Here is a 23,176-nt window from a genome sequence, read left to right on the forward strand (position 1 = left end):
TGCCTTCTCTCTGATTATATCAAGTGTTTGTACTCTGATCAGAACAGGCAATTTGATTGCAAAAGAATCTCTTCTTTGCTGTTATATTTGTTAATTCTTTACTGATGCTCCTTAAGGCCTAACTTTCTATCCTCATTCTTTCCATTTTGTTTCTTAGTTTCACCCGTCATCCCATTGTTTGAGCTCCAAGTCTGTTTCTTTTGTCCTGTCTCCTTTTATGCAACCCGACGCACTGCCTGGGCGTTTCTAGTCCCTACGCAGGTGGTACTGTTGGAAAGGCAGCTAGTACAGATAGAGGTTAGGTTTGAATCAAATTCCGTGATTGGGTTCAGTGTTGACCTTATGAGGGAATTTGATCCGGTTCTCATCCAACTCAATTGGTTACCAGAATCGTGGAATCAAGTTTGTGAACCTAGCACTGTAGTTTCAACCCACCATTGTATGTTTTGTTTTGTTTTTTAGAGGCAGGGTCTTACTATGTATCCCAGTCTGGCCTTGGAATCCTGGTGATCCTCCTGCCTCAGCCTCCCGAGTGCTGGGATTACAGGTGTGCACCACTACGCCCAGCTTCAGTCCACCATTGTAGCATTGTTTTTTCACGAGCAGTTATCATAACCCGTGGTCCTTGTTTCTAGATAATGTGTTATTATCTATTCAGTTAACCACTTTGTTATACTGGTAAACTGTTACACAAATATTGTGTTTCATTTTTAAAATTTTCTTTGGTTTTGTTTTTTCTCTGGTACCGGGAACCGAACTCACGACCTTGTGCTTACCAGGCAGGCGCTTTGCCGCTGAGCTAAATTCCCAGCCCCAATATTGTGTTTTATTATCTTCAAATTTTGCCGTAATGATAAATCTACAGAGATCCAGCCCTGTGTCATTTTGCCCCTATTGCATTATTTCCTTGGATCAAATTTCTACAAGTAGAAGCGCTCTCAGATATATATCTGCACCTCATTGTATTTTGCTTTTTCCACTTCTAAAGGTTACAGCAACTTAGATTCTTAGCAGACATGAATGAATATACTAATTTCACTGAAGCCTTGCTAATATTTAGTGATGGTTCCTGTTTTTTTTTAAGTGGAATCACAGGGTTGGCTGTAGAAAAGTATTTCAAGGTACTTAAATATTTATGTCTTTTATTATTAGAGCCTTTCCCTATGGTTACTTCACTACTTACTTTCTTATCTGAATTTAAGAGGATTATGCTTCCCCATTTTACATAGTTGGCTCTCCTTTTTATTTTGTTGGTTTAAATATTTTACTTCCTTTTTTTTTGCTAGCTTTCTGTGATTTGACTTTACATCCTTATTGTTTGTGTAGTTTACTTTAGGTATGTGAATATGGAGTTGATTAAGTGGATAATAATTAGGAGCAATTTATCTCAACTGCATTTACTGAATACGTTTTTGTCATCTTATTTTAGAAAACTGACTCACTCTCATAATAAGCTTTTATATGTAATTGTCTATTTAATAGTTTTTAATGCCTAGTAGAGATAGACTTCATTCTTCTTTAATGATCTTTTATAATTTTGTTTAAATTTTAGTCATTGTTTCAAAAAAAGATTCCTGTTGAGCAGTTGTTGGGCATGAAGAGCTATTAATATTTGATTTAGTTTTTCTCTTCATATTTTAACTCTTCACTTCACATCCCTTTTAAATCTTCCAATAGGTTGCTTTATAAAGGGCCTATATAATCAAGAGTTTGCTTTTACATATTTTGGGTATGTTTTTGCTGTTGTGTAAATGAGACATATTTTTCATTATGGGTTCTTGTTGGTGAATATTGGTAAGAACTTAGTAAAACAAAGTATACAGAAGGTGGTGGTGGTTTTTTGTTTTTTGAGACAGGATCTCTGGGTAGTCCAGGCTGGCAGTGAATCATCCTGCCTCACCTTCCCAAGTGCTGGGACAACAGGGGTATGTTGCCATGCCCAGCTAAGAGTGTGTTTTTAAATCATGGGAGTTTGATGAACTTTTAGTTTAAAGAAAAAAACCTCTAGGGCTCGGCATGTAGCTCAGTGGTAGAGCACTTGCCTAGCATTGGGAGGGCCTCGGTTTAAGCACCAGTACTCCCCACCCCCACCCCTCCACCCTCACTCCCCACAAAGTTTTTCAGAGGTAATTTTTGATATTTCTAAGATGGATCTTTGGTTTTACTAAAGCCACACATTCTATTACAGGTTTTGAGCATCAAACATTATTTAGTAATATTTAGGGAAAATGAGAATAAAGGATACTATTGGACGAATATGCATCATTAACACTATTTACTTATTTTTTTCTTCTTCTTCTTCTTTTTTTTTTTTTTTGGTACCGGGAATTGAACTCAGGACCTTGCGTTTGCCAGGCAGGCACTTGTGCCGCTGAGCTATATCCCTGGCTCAACACTATTTACTTAATATGAATAATTTTTATGCATCTAGAACTCTAGGACCTAATAAACAGAACTTTATATCTCTTAAGAAATAGAAGTTAATAGTTATGACTAATTTATAGGTAGTAAATCATTGAACTCAAAACATTAGCCAAATTTAAATTATATAGATCTTCTGCGTGTGGTGTTACATGCCTATAATCCCAGCACTTTGGGAAGCTGAGGCAGGAAGATCGCAAGTTTGAGCTCAACCTGGGTAATTTCAGTGATACCCTGTCTCAGAATTCAAAAAAAAAAGATTTTTAAAGAGCTAAGGCAGTAGCTCAAAGCAGAGGTCCTGGCTTTGATCCCCAGGACTACTCTCCCAAAAAAGGGGGTAGAGGGAGGAGGAAAATGAAAATGCTTCACAATTTTTATCATTAGCTATTCTTCACTCTATAGGTGGAAAACCATGAGTTCCTTGTGAAACCTTCCTTTGATCCGAATCTGAGTGAATTAAGAGAAGTAATGGATGACTTGGAAAAGAAGATGCAGTCCACGTTAATAAGTGCAGCTCGAGACCTCGGTAGGAATGGGTCTTTGGAGGCTTGAAAATTATTTTGTCTACACAGTGTCCACAGCGGTGCCAGAATTATTGTACTAACTTCCCATCCCCAAGATGACCTCACTTGCTAAATGGAAATTTCCCAACAGGTCCATGTATGATATCTTTAAATGAGACCTTGTATTGTTTTTTGTTTTTATGTCACTGTCAAGCCAAGTGTGGTGTTGCATGCCTGTAATCCCAGCACTCTCTAAGGCTGAGACAGGAGAATTGCAAAAAGTACCTGCAGATGCATAGTATATTAATTTGGTTGAAAAGTTTTCTTTTGTTGCATTAATTATTGCCTATTCTTGGTTTGTCTTACTGAGTAAGCATTTGTATTAAGTTTAATTCCACTTTAGAGCCTGGCGTGGTGACACGCCTGTAACCCCAGCACTCAGGAGGCTGACCAGGAGGATCGTTGGGAGTTCGGGACCAGCCTGGGCTACAAAGTGAGCTCAAGGCCAGCAGAACTGCGCAGCGAGACCCTGTCTCAAAAAAGCAAAAAATAAAATAAAATAAAATAAAATTCCACTTTAGAATTAAGTGAGTTTGTTTGTTGAAAATTCTTGTGAAAGCGGTGTGAACATGCCCCACGTGAACAGGAGACACTGGGGTAGTGGGTGGAGTTCAGCAGGACAGCGCTTGCCTAGCAGGCTTCAGGCCCAGGTTCAGCTCCCAGCGCCAAAGAACAGACACTGACTGTAGCCTAGGAGGCACAGGCTGGGAAACGGAAAGCGTGAGTTCAGGCTGATTTGGAGCTTCTTTGTAAAGCTGCTCACAAGTTACGTAATCTCTCTGGTCTTTATCCTTTTGAGGAGGAATGAAGTTAATAATCTCTATACTTTGAGGACATAATCCTCATTTAAATACAGTGGTTGTCATGGAGTTAAGTACACATGTAGCATGAGTATGGTATTTATCTTTGTAAACATAGTCCTGTTTCTCACATTTAGAGGTGTGACTGCCACTGTGACACTGAAATGCATGTGTGTAAGTGTGCAGCAGGCTCTCACATCCTCGGCATTTGGCTTGAGACTTGGAGCCCAGTCGGTTGCAGTCTTTCCAGGTGAACTGCTGTCCTTTCCGCGTTTATGTTTCCGAATGGGTCTGTATGGTGCTTTTCCTCCCTGGTGAAGTGAGACCTGTTTCGAATTGTTTGCCACAAGTATCATTCAGTTGCTATTCTTCAGCAAATAAATTTGATGAATAATTTTCTGTTCTACTTTATGGTCTAAAGAACATGATGAATGAAATTATGAAGAAAGGACATAATTATAAAAATGAAAAAAATCTTAGGTGCAAAAGTTCTTGATTAGTCAAGATTGGTTTTGCTCTGTGATTTTTTTTTTCCTTCTTTTCTTTTCTTTTCTTTTCTTTTCTTTTCTTTTCTTTTCTTTTCTTTTCTTTTCTTTTCTTTCTTGTCTTTCTTGTCTTTCTGTCTGTCTGTCTTTTTGAGGCAGAGTCTTGCTATGTAGTTCAGGCTGGCCTTGAGCTCACTTTGTAGCCCAGGCTGGTCTCGAACGCCCAACAATCTTCCTGCCTCAGCCTCCCAAGTGCTGGGATTACAGGCATACACCACCACACCCAGCTTCTGTGAAAATTTTTGTACGTAACAGTTTTCATTGTCAGAATCTCAAGTTTCTGTTTAGAAATTGCATTTGGTCAGTCTATACCCTAATTAGTTCTAAAGTAAGGCTTTCATTAAGGAAAGGATCCTCTTGTATGGCTACACAGCATAGGCACCTGTACTTTACCATCTCCAGGGGCCCGCTGCATGTGGGACTGCTGCCCTGTGTGGGCTCCGTAGCCTCTCTGTCTGAGGCTGATGCTTACAAGAGAGTCTTAGGATTTTACAGATAGCCTTATTTATTTCATGTAGTTTTTGGTTGGTTGCTTGGTTGTTTTGTGGTACTAGGGATTGAACCCACAGTCTCATGCATGGTAGGCGAGTGCTGTACTGCTAAGCTACATCCCAGGCCCTAAGTGGGATGTGAGTCTTTTCCAGATAGATCACGGTCATTTGTAGTGTGCTGCCACGTAATAAAAGTATTTATTTCAGAACTCTTTAGATTTACTGAATTTGAACACTTGCGTTAAAAATGACTGAAGAGATTTATGACATCCTTATTTTCTTCCTGATCATGAAGGATTGGAACCTGGCAAGCAGATTAAATTGGATTCCAGTGCACAGTTTGGATACTACTTTCGCGTCACCTGTAAGGAAGAAAAAGTCCTTCGTAACAATAAAAACTTCAGTACTGTGGATATCCAGAAGAACGGTGTTAAATTTACCAACAGGTTTGCACATCTGTATTGTGTTTTTAAGTCTGTAGTAGTTCTGTGGCTTGTCTGTGAAATGTAGATGCCTGTGAGAAAGAGGGTTTTGTCTTGTATGTTATTTGTTACTATAAGGCATTGGGTAAGAGTCAGGCTTTAGGTCCGGGGATTAGCTCAGTGGCGAGCATCTGTCTGGCAAGTGTGAGGTCCTGAGTTCAATTCCCGGTACCCGCCCCCTACACACACACACAAAAGGAGTCCAGCTTTATTTCTTCCCAAGACTATTCAGATGTCCTAACCCCATTTGTTAAATGAGCCAGCTCCCTCATTGACTGAAGTGGAATTTTGGGTCTATTTAAGACTGCTCTTTTTTCCCATAGCTGTCCCACCATCTTTTATAAATACCAAATAGGTAGATTTCTTACATTATATTACATTTTCATATTCATTAGAGCTAGTTTCTCCGCGTGCCTCTGCTTTGGCTGTTTTGATTTGTGTATTTTTTTCTAAGAAAAATTTGTTACTGTTTATCAAATTTTAAAAATTCTTCTGGTAGCAGTAAGTTAGTTTAGGGAGATGACTGCCAGCCTTTAGGAGGCCGGCTGCAGCTTTTCTGTCATGTGCCCCATTGCTAAAAAGGTCAGTAGGTTTTTTTCTGCCTTTTCCCTTGCTGATCATGGAAAGTTCCTGGTGCAAGTTATTTATAGGTGAAAGAAAAATTTATTTTTAAATTATTCTGTGATCTACTGAGGGTGGCGTTGCTCTTCTGTCCTGTGCTGTTTAGAGCCCGTGGTCTGGCCCACTGTCACCTCTGCAGTATTCCCCGTGCAGGGCCATTTATCAGCAGAGAGTCCCAGTTCACCCACTTACTCCACAAGTACCTTGACTGTCTGTCAGTGCAGACACTGTTCTAAGTCCTTAGACAGTGCTAATAATGAAAACAACCTATTTAATTCTTTCCTTAACTTTTTGAAATTGAGATTTCAATTTCAGGGACTAAACAGCTAGTATCACTGATAGTAAAAGCTAGACCTTCTGTTGCCAAATCTAATTATATTGTTTTTCCAGGATATTGTATCCTTCCCAGTTCAAGAGATGTATATATGTTAGCTTATGTAAGACCACGCTTTTGTTATCATAGTCATCAAATCACCCATGAGTCAGTTCTAACATACGTAAACGAGATTGGACTGAGCCATCCGCGTGGTCTGAAAGTTGGAGAAACTTCCTTCGTTCCTTGATTTTGTGGACAGACTGAGTGTTGTGTGTTCGACTCTGTGATCATCGTGACCCCCACCCCCGCCGCCATTTCCTTAACCACTTCCAGTGCCTGCCATCCGGAATGAAATCTCGAGTGTTAGTTACGGCCTTTCTAGCCTGGTCTCCACCCGCCTTGGTTTTCTGCCTTGCAGCTCATCCCTTCGGGTCCTGGTCCCACCTCATAGTGTATCTTCTTCTTCTCCCTTTACTTCCTTCTACCTGCCTGTCTCATAGTTGTCTCTTCTGCGCTGTCCCTGCCCTGCACCGCTCTTGGGCTGTGCGCGTCTGCGGCGGACCAAGTTCCGGGCACTGCGTTGGGTCGCTGGTTCCTGCCCACTTGGGACACTTGCTCCCCGCCCTGCCCTTTGCCTGTTTCTTTTTGTTCATCTTGATTTCATTCCCTTTCATATTAAGTGAGTCTCCCCCCCATTTTATTCTCATCTTCATTATTTTTATTTTAAGCTATAATTTTCATTTTCTCTTTGGATTACTTAAGGTTTAATTTTCAAGGCATTTATTTCCCTTTTTGAGTTTTCAGTATCAAAAGACAGTTATGCTACAGTAATGAGAAAAACCCTGGATATCTGTTCTTAAAAAAGAGGGATGACCTCCCTCATAAATCAGGAGTCCATTTAAATATTTTATAAACGGTCACAGATCAGAATTTTAATCCAGGGCATAATTGTCCTGGCAATAATTGTGCAACAGCGTAAAAGGATGTTAATGAACTGAATTCCAGACATATCTCACCTTACCGTCTTTCCCATTTTCTGCTCGTGTTTCCATTTTCATTATCATTTTGATGCTTGACTGGACAAATAGTTCAGATATATTTTGTGTATTACTTTTAGTAGTATTTAGATATTTTTAATAACACCATTATCTTGATTTGCAGTAAGTTGTCCTCTTTGAATGAAGAATATACTAAAAATAAAGGCGAATATGAGGAAGCCCAGGATGCCATTGTTAAAGAAATTGTCAATATATCTTCAGGTAAACTTAATGGAACCTATACGTTACATGTTCTGAGTGTGACCTGTCTTCTACTAACAGAAAAAGCACTAGGATGTTTAAAAGACTGTTTTCAAGTATGTGTTGTGATTTTTTTTTTTTTCAAGCCATTACCTATGGATTCTTGCTGTAGATTGTAGCAAAAAAAAATTACTGAAAAGCAAATATAAATTATTCACAAGGCAAGCTGTTTTGAGTTCTGGGCGCTGTTTTACACATTCTCGGAGTCCATTTTGGGTCTGCCATTTGAAATTATTTTCTTGTGGTTAAAAGGGACAGCATGACTGGCACGTATGTGTAGCACAGGATGGGGCAGTGTGGAAAGCTGAAAGCTAAGGCTACCACGCTGTGTATCTAGACTGTAACTGGCTGCTTTCAGGAGTGACCAGGTGATCAAGGTCCCTAGTTACGGGACAGACGACACTGTGTACCTCCTGACGTTGCTGCTGTGACCACATGATGCGAAATGCTAAGAGCCGCACCCGCTCTTACTGAAGATGCCTTTTTTAGAAGTGTGACAGACCTGGCCTTGGCTAATTGGAATTGTTAGGAGTTTTCAAGTATAGTAGTTAGGGTTGAGGATGTGCTTCAGTGCTAGAGCACTGTATAGAATATACAGAGGCCTAAGTTTGATCCCCAGCACTACAAAATAAATAATGGTAATAAGTATTCAGTTAATGTTTAATTAATTCTTAGACGTTCCTGTTGCCACATGATAGGGTTAGTGTGAAGTCTTTCTTTTCCTTTTTTTTTTTTTTTTTTTTTTTTTTGAGACTGGGTTTCACTGTGCAGTTCAGGCTGGCCTTGAGCTCACTTTGTAGTCCAGGCTGGTCTCAAACTCACAGTGATCCTCCTGCCTCAGCCTCCCTAGTGCAGGGATTATAGGCGAGCACCACCACGCCCGCTTTTCTTTTCCTTTTAAAAGAATGTTAGGTAACAAAAGAAATACCTTTTTAAATTGTGATGAAACGAGAAGAGAACCTTGAACTTGGTCATTCATAAGTTAATTTTTATTGTCAAATCATTTTATCACTTTCATGAGGAACAAAGGAGTCAAAAATGAGTCCTCAGCCTGGTACTTCCCTACAGTAAAGCACTTTTCCCTTGAACGTCCAGTGAAGCGTTTCCATGACTGATGGCCACGTTCTGTTACTCCAGCCCCTGAAACCTGTTAACATTTAGAATCTATTCATTTTGGGGATCATTACTGTAGGCACATGGTTTGTCTGGCCTGTGTCAAGGGGCTTTGAATGTGCGTGATAGTTTTAGTTTTAATGCTCTGCCAGAATAAAATGTTTTAAGTGGCAATTAGAGATCTAAATTTATGATGAAATTCTCAGCATGTGGTACTGATTGAAAAAAAAACTAAAGCTCGGCTAACAGTCTTACAGTTTGTCATGCACAAGCCTTAACAGTCTCGCTGCAGCTTGCACATTTCTTGTGATGAGGTGCATCCAGTTTTCAGATTCTTAAAAGTGCAGAAGAGCGTGTCAGAAATTGAGGGTGTGCTGTCTTACTCAGTCTTTTAAGAGAAGACATTATTCTAATTTTGAAAGGTGTTTACACTGGGGAAGGATATAGTAAAACATTTTAACCCCACATTGAATTTTAGGGTTTTCCCCCAAGTTTCTTTCATTATAGCAATTTCCCAGTGAGGAAGCTAAGTTTATTCTTAAAGCTTGTCTGTGTTTTTCATTATTTGATATTCCTGGGTCCACTTGGTTTTTATTTTTACGTAGGCTATGTAGAACCGATGCAGTCGCTCAATGATGTGTTGGCTCAGCTAGACGCTGTGGTCAGCTTTGCCCACGTGTCCAATGGAGCACCTGTTCCGTATGTGCGGCCCGCCATCCTGGAGAAGGGACAAGGAAGAATCATACTGACAGCGTCCAGACACCCTTGTGTGGAAGTTCAGGATGAAGTTGCGTTTATTCCTAATGACGTACACTTTGAAAAAGACAAGCAGATGTTCCACATCATTACTGGTGAGACAGACAGGAAACTAATCATGAGCTTTTGGAAGAGGGACGTACACCTTTATGTCAGATTAGAAACACGTTCCAAGTGGATGAGGAAAACCTCAGTCCTTGACATTAGAAAAGAACATGCATGTTATTCTGTTTTGTAATGTCCTCACATTTGAAATAGAGGGAAGATTAGGGACGGGGATTATAAAGCTTATGAGAATATTATATTCATGTGACACTTCCGCTGCAGGGCCGGTAAAAATGCACCGCACTTCCCTCGCGTAGATTGTGAGCCCATCTTTGCAATATTGAGGTCATTGAAGGGCAGGCAGAATCGGCTTCCGGAAGGGTTCAGCGTAGGATAGCAGTTCCGTTCAGACATGGCACTGTATTCGTGTGAAACCTGTACAGTAGCTTTGCATATACATGTAGCATGTCATAGCCGAGGTGTTTTGAGGGTTCTTAATAACATTCTAGGGAAAAAAGGGAAGTAGAAGTCTTAGGACAGATGTATTTGGGAAATAGTTACGATTGTGTTCTGTTTCCCCAAATTTGACCCTAACAAATACGTTGTACATTTGCCAAGGTCTGTGTCATAACTTAGGACTTTAGTGTAGACTTTTAAGTAATTTGAAAAATGTGACTATATCAGCCCATTCATTGTAACTAGGATTACTATGATTAAGAATATTGAGTTAGGGAATCAATTAGGCCTGCACTGCTTTTCTGGAAGTCATTAATTAACTTAACCTCTAGGTACGCTGGAGGCTGTAGTCAAATTACAGTTAAAACATATTGTTTTCTGGCTTCGCCTGATGAAAGGCCCAGTGCAAGTCTGTCTGCGTTAAGGGGGCAGATATGGGCAGTGGCTTTGTTCATGTCTTTAGGTAGCCTCTGGCTCTGCTTCTAGTTAGCTCTATCAGAGCGACTTCGGTAATTACTCATCAGTGTGCAGTTTAGCACTAGCAGTCCACTTATTCGTAGCAGAAACAAGGTGACCTTGCCTTCTGATATCTTTGCATGATAGGCCCCAATATGGGAGGTAAATCAACGTACATTCGCCAGACCGGGGTGATAGTACTTATGGCGCAGATCGGCTGTTTTGTGCCCTGCGAGTCGGCGGAAGTGTCCATTGTGGACTGCATCCTGGCTCGGGTGGGGGCTGGTGACAGTCAGTTGAAAGGCGTCTCCACGTTCATGGCCGAGATGCTGGAAACTGCTTCCATCCTCAGGTGAGTGCGTGCCCTGGTCCCTGGAGAATAGGAGTGCCCTGTCCTGTGAGAGGTGCGTGTGAAAATGCATCCATGGGGCATCTGAAGGCCGTTCAGCTTAGTTTCCTAATTGTTTCACTGTATTGTTTCACCGGAGCCGGGCACAGAGGCACATACCTGTAGTCCTAGCTACTTTGAGGTTAAGGCAGGAGAATCGTTCAAGCCCAGGAGCTCAGGATGAGCCTGAGCCATGTAGAGAAGCCCTGTCTCAAAAAGGGGGGACGTGCTGGGTGCATTGGAGCATACCTGTTGTCCCACCTACTTGAGAGGCTGAGGCAGGAGGATTGCAATTTCAGGGCCAGCCTGGGCAACGCAATAAGACCCCATCTCAAATTTTTTAAGAGTGTGGAGGCCAGGGATGTAGTCCTGTGGTAGAGCCGTTTCCTAGCATGCATGAGAGCCTGCGTTCAATTCCCAGTACCACATCAAAGTGGGTGAAGGGGTGGATATTGATAGCGGTGGACGTTTTGGTGGGATCCTGGGGATGGAACCCAGGGCCTGATGGCTGCTGGGTAAGCACGCCACCGAGTTCAATCCCCAGCCCAAGTACTATGATTTTTAAAGTTGTGTCTGTAAGGTTTCTGGTGATAGCCCGCCTTATAAATCTCACTTTGTGCTTTTGCTTCCACTGTTCACACTCTCTCGCTCCTCTCTCCCCTCCCTCCCTCCCTTCCTTTAAAAAAATTGTATCAGTCCATGTCTGCAATACGTAGTGATTACATTCATCATGGGGGTGGGTGCATGGACATAATGCATCTTAACTATTCTCCTTCCCCACCATTCCCCCCCTCCCCTCCATCCGCTGGCCCCCTTCCCATCTGCAGAAGTCCATCTCCTTGTTTCTTATTAGCTCCTTTACTTCACTCTGTAAACTGTTTATACTTTGGGTTTCTCATGCAGGAGAAACCGTGTGATATTTGCGCTTGTGTGGCTTACTTGGTTGGTGTGGAATGAATGATAGTTGCTTTATTTTTACGACTAGTTTGATTGTTAACTTAAAAACAACCCTGCTCACCATTTATTTCCTAGTCCAGCACTTGTTTCGTGTCCGTGTCCATTTTCCCGTGGGCGTTTTGCTGGCGGTGTTGGATTTTCTTATAAATAAAGGGAATTAGTCTGTTACGTTTAGTGCATGTCTTCCCCAGCATTTGTCACGTGATTTTGTGTTTCAGGTCTGCAACCAAAGATTCTTTAATAATCATCGATGAATTGGGAAGAGGAACCTCTACCTACGATGGCTTTGGGTTAGCCTGGGCTATCTCAGAGTACATTGCGACAAGGATCGGTGCTTTTTGCATGTTCGCAACTCATTTTCATGAACTTACTGCGTTAGCCAATCAGATACCAACTGTTAATAACCTGCACGTCACAGCGCTGACCACTGATGAGACCCTAACTATGCTGTATCAGGTGAAGAAAGGTGAGGACCACGGGTGCCCCACGGGTGTGCGGTCATTTCAGAGTGTGACCGGGGAGACTTGCTGCATTTGAAGCCATCGCTAATTGCCTTGAATCATTAATGTTTGCATGGAACGCGTTTGCCTTTGACATTCTAATCTGAGGGCAGGAACACTGTTCGCTATCTGTATTCCTGTGTCTTAGAACAGGGCCGTTTGTTCCAAAACTGTCACAGAAACAGTCGCCCAAGGTATTCACCTACCTTTATGGTGTAGGTTTCTTGTCAGATTAGCTACTAGGTAAGAAAAGTCATATGCTTTGAAGTTCCAAAGCCCTAGATGTTATTATTTAGTAAAATAGTTGTTGTAACTATTTGCTTGTGCTTTTAAAGTTACGTTACAGTAACAGGTCAGTGGCATCTAGTCCTTGGTTCTTGGTTCTCTGGTATTTATTCCTCAGTGGGAATCCTTGTTAGTTACAGTATTGGACATTGTTATTGCTGTTGTTACAGGGTGCAAGTTCTTCCAGTGGGTTTAAGTCATGTTTTTGTGTGTGATAGAAGCGGCTTCCGAGTATCTTTAAAGGCCGGATGAAGTGTGGAGAGGTTAGAAACACGTCTGCTCTTCACTGTGGACATGCATAAGATACTTGCTTCTACTCTGTTGTTGTTTATTTCTCTTCATGTATAGTGTCCAGCTCCAAAATGTGTGGGGTAAAAAATTAGGCCAGAGGTGTTTGGTTTTTTTTTTACAGGCTGAGGATATAGCTCAATGGTAGAACACTTGCCTAGTGTGTGTGGGGCCCTGAGTTCCCCATTACCACAAAATAATAATTATTATTATTTTATAATTGATACAACAGAAGGTCATTAACTTTGCAACCATCATTTTTATTAAATACTTGGAAAGACTGTCTTAACTCAGTTTTTCTCTTACAAAAGGAATGAAGGTAAACTGCCCAGTCTATAAATATGCTAGCTATTTGGGTCAGAAATTCTATTTTCATTTGTTTGCCATTCACACTCAGGATGAGATTACAGAAGAATGGTAAATGGTTTTCCCAAGAAACAGCTGCCCGTTCTGTAGTGAATCCATCCGGCTGACTTCCTTGAGTGGCGATCACTAGAAAACAAGGAGGGTGGATCTGAAGCCACACCACTCGCTCGAAACAAGTCGGTGTGTCTTAAGTGCTGCCTGCAGCTCGTGACGCTTTTGTGTGTTTTCCTTTTTTCCACTTCATGAAATAAGATAAGGGGAAACTAGTACTTCAGTGTCTCCCTTATGAAATAAGAAAAGCTGCAGAGGGCTAGTGCTTTGATTAAGATACTAGGCTTTGGGGGATTATCTATCAACCTTTTCTTCCGCTATTTTTAATTTTTTATACTAGATTTTTTTCAAGGATAAAGTATAGCATTGTGTGCCAGATCATAGTCAGTTTTCATTAGAGGCTTAATTAAGATTCTTTTATCTAAGTTACTCTGAAACATTCAAGTTTCCCACTGACAAGTACAAATCCACCCACATAAGTTGCTGTTTCTGCCCTGTCCCCTTGCACGTTCCCCAAATCTCCTGTAGGTGTCTGCGATCAGAGCTTCGGGATCCACGTGGCAGAGCTCGCGAATTTCCCTCAGCATGTGATAGAGTGCGCCAGACAGAAAGCCCTGGAACTCGAGGAGTTCCAGAGCATCGGAGCCGTACAGGGACGCGACGGCGGGGAACCGGCAGCAAAGAAGTGCTGCCTGGAGAGAGAGGTTTGTCCGTTCGTTTTTGTGGTTGTTTAATGCCCGCGTGTTGTTCCATAAACCAGGTCCCTGGGAGGAGAGGGCTTCCGTGTGCTCCTAGTGTAATGATTTGAGCCTGTTGGAGACCCCAAGGCAGGCTGCAGCCCACACCCGCTTCCTGGTCACACAGTGCCAGCACTGCAATTAAACCTCAATACTGAGCTTTCACTTTAGGAAAACAACTCTGTATTAACATTTTTTGTCATAAAAGCACAATAACATACATACCACAGGCTTGCTGCCACTGTTCTAGTGTTTACATTTAGGTTTGGGGTTCTTTTGGTTTTGGCCAGGCATGGTGGCGCACGCCTGTAATCCCAGCACTTGGGAGGCTGAGGCAGGAGGATCACCAAGAGTTCAAGACCAGCCTGAACTATGTAGTGAGACCCTGTCTCAGAAAGTCAAAAAAAAAATCAAAAGCAGTAAATAACAACTAATCTTTAGAGGAGCTATAGATACCCAGTTAAAGTGCATGTTTACTTAGGTAAGATGATAACAGAGAAGTGAACAGTCGTGGTTCAAAGTTCCTGCTTCCCGCTTGTTCAGGGTGGAGGTGAGACGATGACGAGTGTGTTCTAGAGTGCAGTGTGGTGTGTGATGGGCATGTGTTAAAGCTGTGGGCAGGACGTTCATTCTCATGGGAGAAGTGGGTCTTGCATTGGGCCTTCTCTGAGTAATAGGTCAAATTTAGATGTTCACACAGAAATGTATAACGCCTGGGTGACTTCTTTTTAAATTAAAGGTCTACTCTATAATAATAAAAATAAGGGCATCTTAATGCATGCCTGGTCTTGGCAGCATTAACTGTGTGGTATGTTGTGACAACTTTTTACTTGTCATATTTTTAACTTTTACTCAGTGAATTTTTTTTTTTAACTCAAAGGACAGATGAGGTGTGATTTTTGTGGTTAAAAGATACAGGTTCCTTTGTTCTACCTGTTCAAGCAGGAGAAATACTTCCAAACTTTCTAGCTGTGGAATGTTGCTGTCTTAAATGCGAGCTGGTTTTTGTGTCCACACTTTAACCTATCACATTCATAGCTCTTGGTGATCTGGGATCGGGCAGGCTCTTGTATAGTCCCCGGTGTCCAGTTAGAGGAGAGGTTATATATTTTTGATATTAATTAGACTATATTCTGAAAAGTTTTAAAGCTGAAGGAGCCAAACACATAACTACTGATGATATTAGCCTAGATTTCAATATTTGTTTGGAGAGAAGTACACTTCTTTTTAGTAAAGAAGTATTTATTTTATCAATTTTACCTTAAGATATTTATTACTAGTAAGTTCCCTTGTATGAAAAGCAGGCTACTCTTTCACATGCGGTAATAAACATGTACATGGTTCTTAACTCTTCCCTGGGAACTATTCCAAAGAATTTACACATTAACTGTTTTTTGTTTTTTCCACTGGGAATCAAACTCAGGACCTTGTGGTTGCCAGGCAGGCGCTTGTGCTGCTGAGCTGTGTCCCCGGCCCCCATACTAACTCTTAATTCTCACAGGAACTCTGGGGGGTTGCTGATGTTGATATCCCAAGTTAAGGAATTTGCCTGAGGGTCGCATAGCAACTCATAACCATGTTTTTGGAACAACAGTAACTGGGTAGTGAAATAAGACAGGAGTATCCTGTGTGGTGCGGGTGACGCAGAGGAGTCAGGTGGGGTTTACGCCGTACGATATTCTTTGAAAATCTTGAGCTCTTTTTACCCCCCGAGACTGTTTATATATCAGTTATGAAAGAGAAGAACTTGGGCTGGGGATGTAGCTCAGTGGCACAAGCGCCTGCCTGGCAAGCACAAGGTTGTGAGTTTGATTCCCGGTACCAAAAAAAAAAAAAGAGGGGGACTTGAGAGCCTGTAAAATTTTAATTCCTGTGTCACTAGCAGCCAGAAATAAGTTTATAAATGTCTATTTAATGATTTGCTATGAAGAAATTCATCACAGCTGAGGGCTTTGCTGTGTGTTACGGACACTGCACAGTTAGATTTCTCTGAGTAGCACGTTCAGATTGAACTTCGATGGAACAGATCATTGCTGCCTGACGTGACTTTTGGAAAAGACATTTCAGTGACTGTTGGGGTTTTAACTTGTTTTTCAGCAAGGTGAAAAGATCATTCAGGAGTTTCTGTCCAAGGTGAAGCAAGTTCCCTTTACTGGAATGTCAGAAGAAAACATCACAAAAAAGTTAAAACAGCTGAAAGCTGAGGTGATGGCAAAGAATAACAGTTTTGTGAATGAAATCATTTCACGAATAAAGGCTACTGCGTGAGGAAACTGCAATGGATTGAAGACAGTATTGAAGCTGTTACGCATGTGTATTGTTTTATATTAACCCTTTTCCCATAGTGTTGGTACCAGTGCCTTGGGATATCAGCTGAACTATTTAGTAATACTTTATCTGCGTGCATTTTCAAAGACCTTTGAAGATTGAGTGTAACTGATGGCCATTTAAATAGATATGGGCGGGGCTGGGGATTTAGCTCAGCGGCACAGCGCCTGCCTGGCACGTGCAAGGTCATGAGTTCGATTTCTGGTACCGGAAAACAAACAAACAAAAAATAAATAAATAAATAGATATGGGCAATAGTAAGCAGTATGCGGAATTTTATAAATAAAGCTCGTATAGTTTGTGAATTTGAACTGTGCTGTGTTTCTTTGCAGTATAACGTTTATCACAGAAGTACACAAACACCTTGTAAAAATAAAGGATCTTTTAGCCAGAGGGGTCCGTGGAGATCATTTCCAGTGATTTGCCGTAGGGTGCGGTTACTGGCAGGAACCAGGTTGGCTGTGTGTTCGTTAGCCAGGGGCTTTTACTAACCCACAGTCCTAGTGTGAGTTCTACCCTGTCTGCGTCCCACGCCCCTGACCTGTGGTGAGACTTCGAAGTCTTGATTTTAGCAAAGACTTTGAGGACACTTAGTCTGTGAGCCTCATTTTGTAGGAAAGAGATGGGAGTAAGCGTTAGTGGCTGGTTCTGCACAGCATGGGAGAAAACATTGCTTCGCAATGAGATAGTGGGGTAATAATACAGGAACTGGCGAAATTGGACCCTCCGCCCCATCTCATATGCAAAATTAACCCCAGTGAATTTTACACCAAAGATGTAAGACAGAGCTGTCAAGCTTTTAGTGTTTATAGTTCTAGAGATAATACAGAAAAAACATTGGTGCATCTTTGGCTTTGGGAAGAATTCCTTGAGACACACACAACCTAAGCTGGGTGTGGTCGCACATGCTTGGGTCCCGTCTTCTTGGAAGGCTGAGGCAAGAGTTTCACAAGTTTGAGGCCAGCTGGGCAATTCAGTGAGGCCCTGTCTCAAAAACGGATGGGCATGAGGTTCAGTGGGGGGTGCTTGTTTAGCACAGGTTATGTGTCAGTCAGTATTTGAGAAACAAATTTAGTGCAAGATACACAAATATAGAAGAATTTACAGGATTGGTGCACGGTGACCACTCAGAGTGAGGTGTGGAAGGGCGCAGAGGGTTTGCCCGCACGCCAGAGACCTAAAGGATCCCTAAAGGATGCCGTCGGAGGCCTGCAGCTGGTGTTCGGGCAAGTCGGTGCACGGAGGCTGAAGGGTGTGTGCTGGAGGCCGCAGACAACATCCAAGGTGGAGGTGAAGACGGCGCCTCCTGCCTGCCTTCCCCTTCTGTAGTCCCGTTGCGGCCACAGTGCCCATGGGTGGGTCTTCCACCCCAGAACTGTGCTGGGTGGGTTTAGTTGGGAGTTTCTTGCTCAGGTTGACACAATCAGTTACCTCGGGTTGAGTCCCTCACACTCGCCGAAAAACCGTCTGTAAAGTTTAACACATGCACCTCAGTTGAAGCCAAGCACTTCTTTCATTAAATGCACTACAGAGTAAAAAGCGTCCACTGTGGGAGAACATTAGTGTCACATACAATGTCGAAAGACATACCTAGAATAACTGTAAAATCACTAAGAAAAAAGAGTCACTGAGAGTTTACATAGCTTAACAACAAAAAGAACCAATTAAAAATGGGGCAAAATACTTGCTTTTCAGGGAAGATTATAAATGGTCAGTAAGCACTTGAAAAGATGCAGATCAAGGAGATGCAAAATATATGATACATGAGATCTCAGTATAAGATAATATTGATAATATATCAAACTAATGGTTAGGATAGTTAACATGCCAGATGGTAAGGATCGGCAGGGATCTGGAGAAATGTAAGGTTTTATACACAGCTGATGGAGTATAAGATGGTGCAGGCTGCGGGTGGTACACGCCTGTAATCCCAGCACTGAGTAGGCTGAGGCAGGAGGATCGCCAAGAGTTCAAGGCCAGCCTGGGCTGCATAGTTCAAGCCCAACCTAAACTGCATAGTGAGACCCTATCTCCAAAAAAAAAAAAAAAAGCCCCAGGGCACCCCAACCCATCACTAAATCCCAACATTGATCACCGTTACATAACAGTGCCAGCTGTTGGTGAGGGTATAAACTGAGTATACGCTTAGAAAGTTGGGACTGTGCGTGCAGTCCAGCACTTCACGTCCTGGGCACCTACTGCGGAGATGCTGTGTACACTACGTACACCAGTACGCTCGTAATACCTAGCCATGAAAGCAAACTGCTGCTGCCCTCGATGGCACCAGTGGAACCCTAAACCAATAAGCAGAAGTTACACCAGAAGGATACAGTTTTTTCCCATTCATACGACGTTTTTGTTTTTGTTTGTTTGGTTTTTTGTCTTTTTGAGACAGTTTCATTTGCAGTTCAGGCTGGCCTTGAATTCACTGTGTAGCCCAGGCTGACCCCAGACTGCAGCGATCCTCCTGCCTCAGCCTCCCAAGTGCTGGGATTACAGGTGTGCACCACCATCACGTGAAATTTAGAATAGGTGATCTTCATAGGAAGTGCAACTGCGGAAAGAAACAAAATGTACATGAGGGGAGTGGTTGATGGCAGGGATGCCATAGGGAGAGGGCAGATGAGGGGCTCCAGAGGGCTTCTGGGTTCTCTGACCTCAGAGGTTTTGCAGGGCCTTCCCTCCCTCACCCGTTCCTTAGTACTGGAGTTTGCACCAAGGGCTTTTGCACTGAACTTCACGCACACACACACACACACACACACACTCTCCACGCCTTTTTAAAAATATTGCGATAGGGTCTCAGTAAGTTGCCCAGGCTGGGCTTGAACTTACGGTCCTCCTGCTTCAGCATCCCAGAGCACTGGGGCTGCCCACTAGCAAATGCTTCCTTGACAATTACGGTAAGCCATACAGTTGTGTTTTATACACATAAAGATTGGTGTGAAACAGAAGTTTAAGTCTAATGAGCTCTGTATAATACTCAGTTTTTACCATGTTTTCTTGATCATCGGTAGTTTAGAGTGAGCTATACTAGTTTTTCTTTTTTTTCAATACCGAAAGCTTGGAAAGCACGCAAATGTACAGAACAAAATTTTGTGTTTGTACAGAACAAAATTTTAAATGTGGATATCTTTATTGGTTTGCAAAATCCTTTAGTCGCAAGTGGAAGAAATTTTACATAACTTAAAAAACCAGTTTTCAAATTCCAGTGCAATATTTCATCCCTTGGTTGGCTGTGAAGGCGTGTTTTAAGATTACTGCACAAAAGCATGTCTAAAATGGAAATCAGCTGGTGGTCTCAGTTGTTATGGCTATAAGAAATAGGGTAAGCCATGTTGGTTCCAAGAAAATGTGTTGTCTATCAAGCTCTGAAAATCTCTAAAAGAGGGTTAGTATTTAGTTCTAAGGCGTTTTGGAAAAATGAAGAAACACATAACAGATCTACTTGGGATGATTCAAATTTAGGCTCTGCTGATTACACGACTCTGCTAATGAGACAGCCCGGGCCTCCTGTTAGAGTCGCCTTCCTTTTGGAATGGTGCGTGTAAAGCAAAATACAAACTAATTTCTGACCCATCAAAGACAGTTACATTTAACCATTTTAATAGTAACATGCTTTGGTTGTCCCCACTCAGACATGAACCTGGGTATTGTCAGAATAAAGCTGAATATGTGAATACTCAAAATTTGGCATCTAGCCGTACTGTTAATCATAAGAGCTGTTGGAAAAAAAAAAAAAAAAAAGATCTGTTGGCCACATAACCACTTTCTGCAGAAAGTACTGCACTTGGCTTTTGCATTAAAAAAATAAAACAGAGCCAGGTGCGGTGGTGTACGTCTATAATCCCAGCACTTGGGAGGCTGAGGCAGGAGGATCCTTGCAAGTTTGAGACCAGCTTGGGCTACAAAGTGAGTCTAAGGCCAGCCTGAACTGTGTAGTGAAACCCTGTCTCAAAAGGACACCCCTCCCCCAAAAAATCCATCCAAGATGTAACTTTTTTGTAATTAGTTTGCCTCCCCTCCTCCCCTAAAATGTGGTGCAATGAAGTAACAAAGCAGGTAGAGGCAAGATACTTCAGGGCGGGTATTTTTAGGAGCCTCAGCCTCTACCAACTTAGCTGGCGGGGTGACTGGGGAAGATGTATTTAAGGAATAATTTGTTCCCTTAAAATCTCAGTGTTCCACATACTAAGCACATCCTGTTAGACTTCTTGAGTATTAAATACATCTTCTATCCTTGGTCTTTCTGTATTTAGCTTTTTTGGGGAAGTATGTTTTTACCCTCAGCATATGGTAGGAGCTGCTGATTCAGTATTGAATGGCTCTTTAAGCTTGTTAGTTACATTCTGTTGATTAAAATGATGCACGGAATAGTCAGGAAAAGCCAGTCCCTGGTCTGAAATAAATTAAACATTGTTAATTAGCTTATGGGGAAGAACAAATGAGTAAAGGATTTTCATCTCCAAAAGCGATCGTGCTGCCCTTGCGGGTTCCAAGTGTTTGGGTTCAGGAGACGAGCGTGGCTGGCGAAGGGGACGAAAAGGCCCACAGTGACTCACATATTTTTAGACTAAAACTGGAAATGCAGCCCAACTTCAAATAATAGTTTTCTCCCTGCTGCTGTCCCCGCCCCCGCCCCGCGTTCCTGAGCAGATGGGCTGCTGCTTTGTCCCAGGCCTCAGCGAGCTCCCCGCCACAGCCGGCCGCAGGCTGTGAACGCCCTGCTGGGCGCTCGGACCAGGCGGAGGAAGTGACCCCGGCTGGACCGTGTGCCGTTTTGTAGCTGGGAGAGGCTTGTGCTCTCAGACGAGGGAACTGAGAAGCTTCAGCCCCAGCAGTTTCTGCCACCTCCCTGCGAGAACGGCGCTTCGCTACCCGGGTGACGTGAGCAGGTGTATTTAAAGGGTGACTTGTTCCCTCTGAACCTCAGTGCCCCACATACTAATCACATCCTGGTAGAGTATTAATTACACCTTCATACAACAGTCACAATTTAATCAAATTCAGCTAGACGTGGTGCTCACCTATAATCCAAGCTCTCTGGGAGGCTGAGGCAAGAGGATCACAAATTCAAGCTCAGCCTGGGCAACTTCGTGATTTACTGAGACCCTATCTCAAAAAAGGGCTGGGACTACAGCTCAGCATGAAGGCTCTGGGTTCAATTCCTAGTACTACAAAAGAAAAAAAAAGTAGTATTTGTATTTTATTCTTTACATTTTTCATATGAGTAAACTTAAAGTCAAAGGGTGACTTACACACCTGTGACACACACAGTACGTGGCAGAGCTGGGCTTTGAAATCCAGCATCCTGCCTCCAGAATCCGTCTTTTTACTCCTGTTATTTATTTATTTAGTCTTTTTGAGACAGGGTCTCGCTACGCAGTTCAGGCTGGCCTTGAGCTCACTTTGTAGCCCAGGTTGGTCTCGAACTCGCCAGGATCCTCCTGCCTCAGCCTCCCAAGTGCTGGGATTACAGGCGTGCGCCACCACGCCTGGCCTTTGCTGCTGTTATTTAGAAACTTAAAATATAGTTGGCATCCAAGCTGTGATGGGTTCCATAAATATTTTTGTCAAGATGAGTGTCAAAGTGAGCAACCAGGAAGCTACATCCTTTCGGAAGTTTCCCAGACACCCAGTGCTAACTCCCGGCCCAGGGACGCCACTTGGTACACCTGGAGGGCAGTGGAGCCGTCCGGGGACTCAGCGGCTCTGGGCAGACAGCTGTGTTTAAATAAGAAGAGACATCAGCCAGAAGCATGGACAACGGGGAATTAGAATAAAATATCAGTGGTGCTTAGAGTAAGACCCTGCAGCTGGTGCCCTCAGACCTTCCAGTCCTTTGTGAGATGTACATGTCTGGTGCTGAGCCAGGGATGCTTTGGGGAGCTGGCCTGAAACAAGTAACCCTGGGATTCTCGCCACTCTGAGTCCTGCTGACTGAGTCGGCTTTGGGAGACTAAGCCAAGGGCTTGAGGTTGGTCAGTGTCCTCCCTGGGTCTGTACTTGTTTTTGGGATACAGAGAACAGTGGAGTTACAGGAATGCCCCAAGCTAAAAGCATTGGGACACCCCTAGCCGTGCTACCGTGCCTTGAGGCGTGAGCCTGGGCAGGCGTCCCAAGTTTGTATCCCGCGGGCATTTTCTGATAGTTGCCGGTTCCGGCAGAATAACTTTTCCATTCACCCTGAAAAGGAACTCAGCATCCAGGACCCCTGCGCAGTGGTCCTCGCCCCGAGCCACCCTTCTGTGCGTGCCGTGTTATCGGCCCAGCCCCGCGTCTGTAATCCGCAGTAGAGCCCTTGTGGGCTTGGCTTTATTTTTTATTATGAGTCAGGATCTCAGCCCAGGGGTGTCGGGGCTTAGAGAGCTTCATCGATGGTGCTTCTCCCCGAAGCCCTTTGGGGACCGCTTCCCGGGAAGGGGCAGGTTGACCCGGGCATCCCAAGCGGACGAATGCAGAACACGCCACCGAACGACCTGCGCTTTCAGGAGAAAGGAAGGGGAGGTGTGCGGAGCAAGGCAAACTCCGGTCTTTCGCAGCCCACGGGGCTAACTCGTTCTAGGTTTGGGAGAGGTCATCCGCGGGGTGGCCAGTCAGCTGTGTCCTTGGACTGGCTGTGACGCAGGGGATTTGCAGGCTGCTGAGCAGAAGCTCGCCCAGTCTGCAGAGCAGCCCGCTGGAAGACAAGCCAAGGGGACAGAGGGACGGGCGGCGGCGCTGTCTGCACTGAGGGCAGTGTGGGGGTGAATGAATCACTACAAAACAAAGCAATTAAGGAGAATTTTTACTATCAAGTTTATTATTATTTTTTGTCTTTTTGAGACAGGGTCTCGCTGTGCAGTTCAGGCTGGCCTTGAGCTCACTTTGTAGCCCATGCTGGTCTCGAACTCACAAGGATCCCCCTGCCTCA

At 43.2% G+C, this 23,176-nt stretch overlaps 1 protein-coding gene across 1 annotated transcript in view; it reads left to right on the plus strand.

Annotated features, from left to right (window-relative positions):
- Positions 1-16,574, plus strand: part of Msh2 (mutS homolog 2) — a gene marked incomplete at its 5' end in the record, with an annotated part of 59,294 nt that extends 42,720 nt beyond the window's left edge. The window contains 8 exon segments of the mRNA XM_005390991.2: positions 2,824-2,947; positions 5,116-5,266; positions 7,401-7,498; positions 9,256-9,501; positions 10,511-10,715; positions 11,927-12,174; positions 13,727-13,902; positions 16,033-16,574. Coding sequence (XP_005391048.2) covers positions 2,824-2,947; positions 5,116-5,266; positions 7,401-7,498; positions 9,256-9,501; positions 10,511-10,715; positions 11,927-12,174; positions 13,727-13,902; positions 16,033-16,203 — 1,419 coding nt within the window.
- Between the last annotated feature and the right edge of the window lie 6,602 nt (positions 16,575-23,176).

Source organism: Chinchilla lanigera, unplaced genomic scaffold (genome assembly GCF_000276665.1).
Source record: "Chinchilla lanigera isolate Chin_1 unplaced genomic scaffold, ChiLan1.0 scaffold00040, whole genome shotgun sequence".
NCBI lineage: Eukaryota > Metazoa > Chordata > Mammalia > Rodentia > Chinchillidae > Chinchilla > Chinchilla lanigera.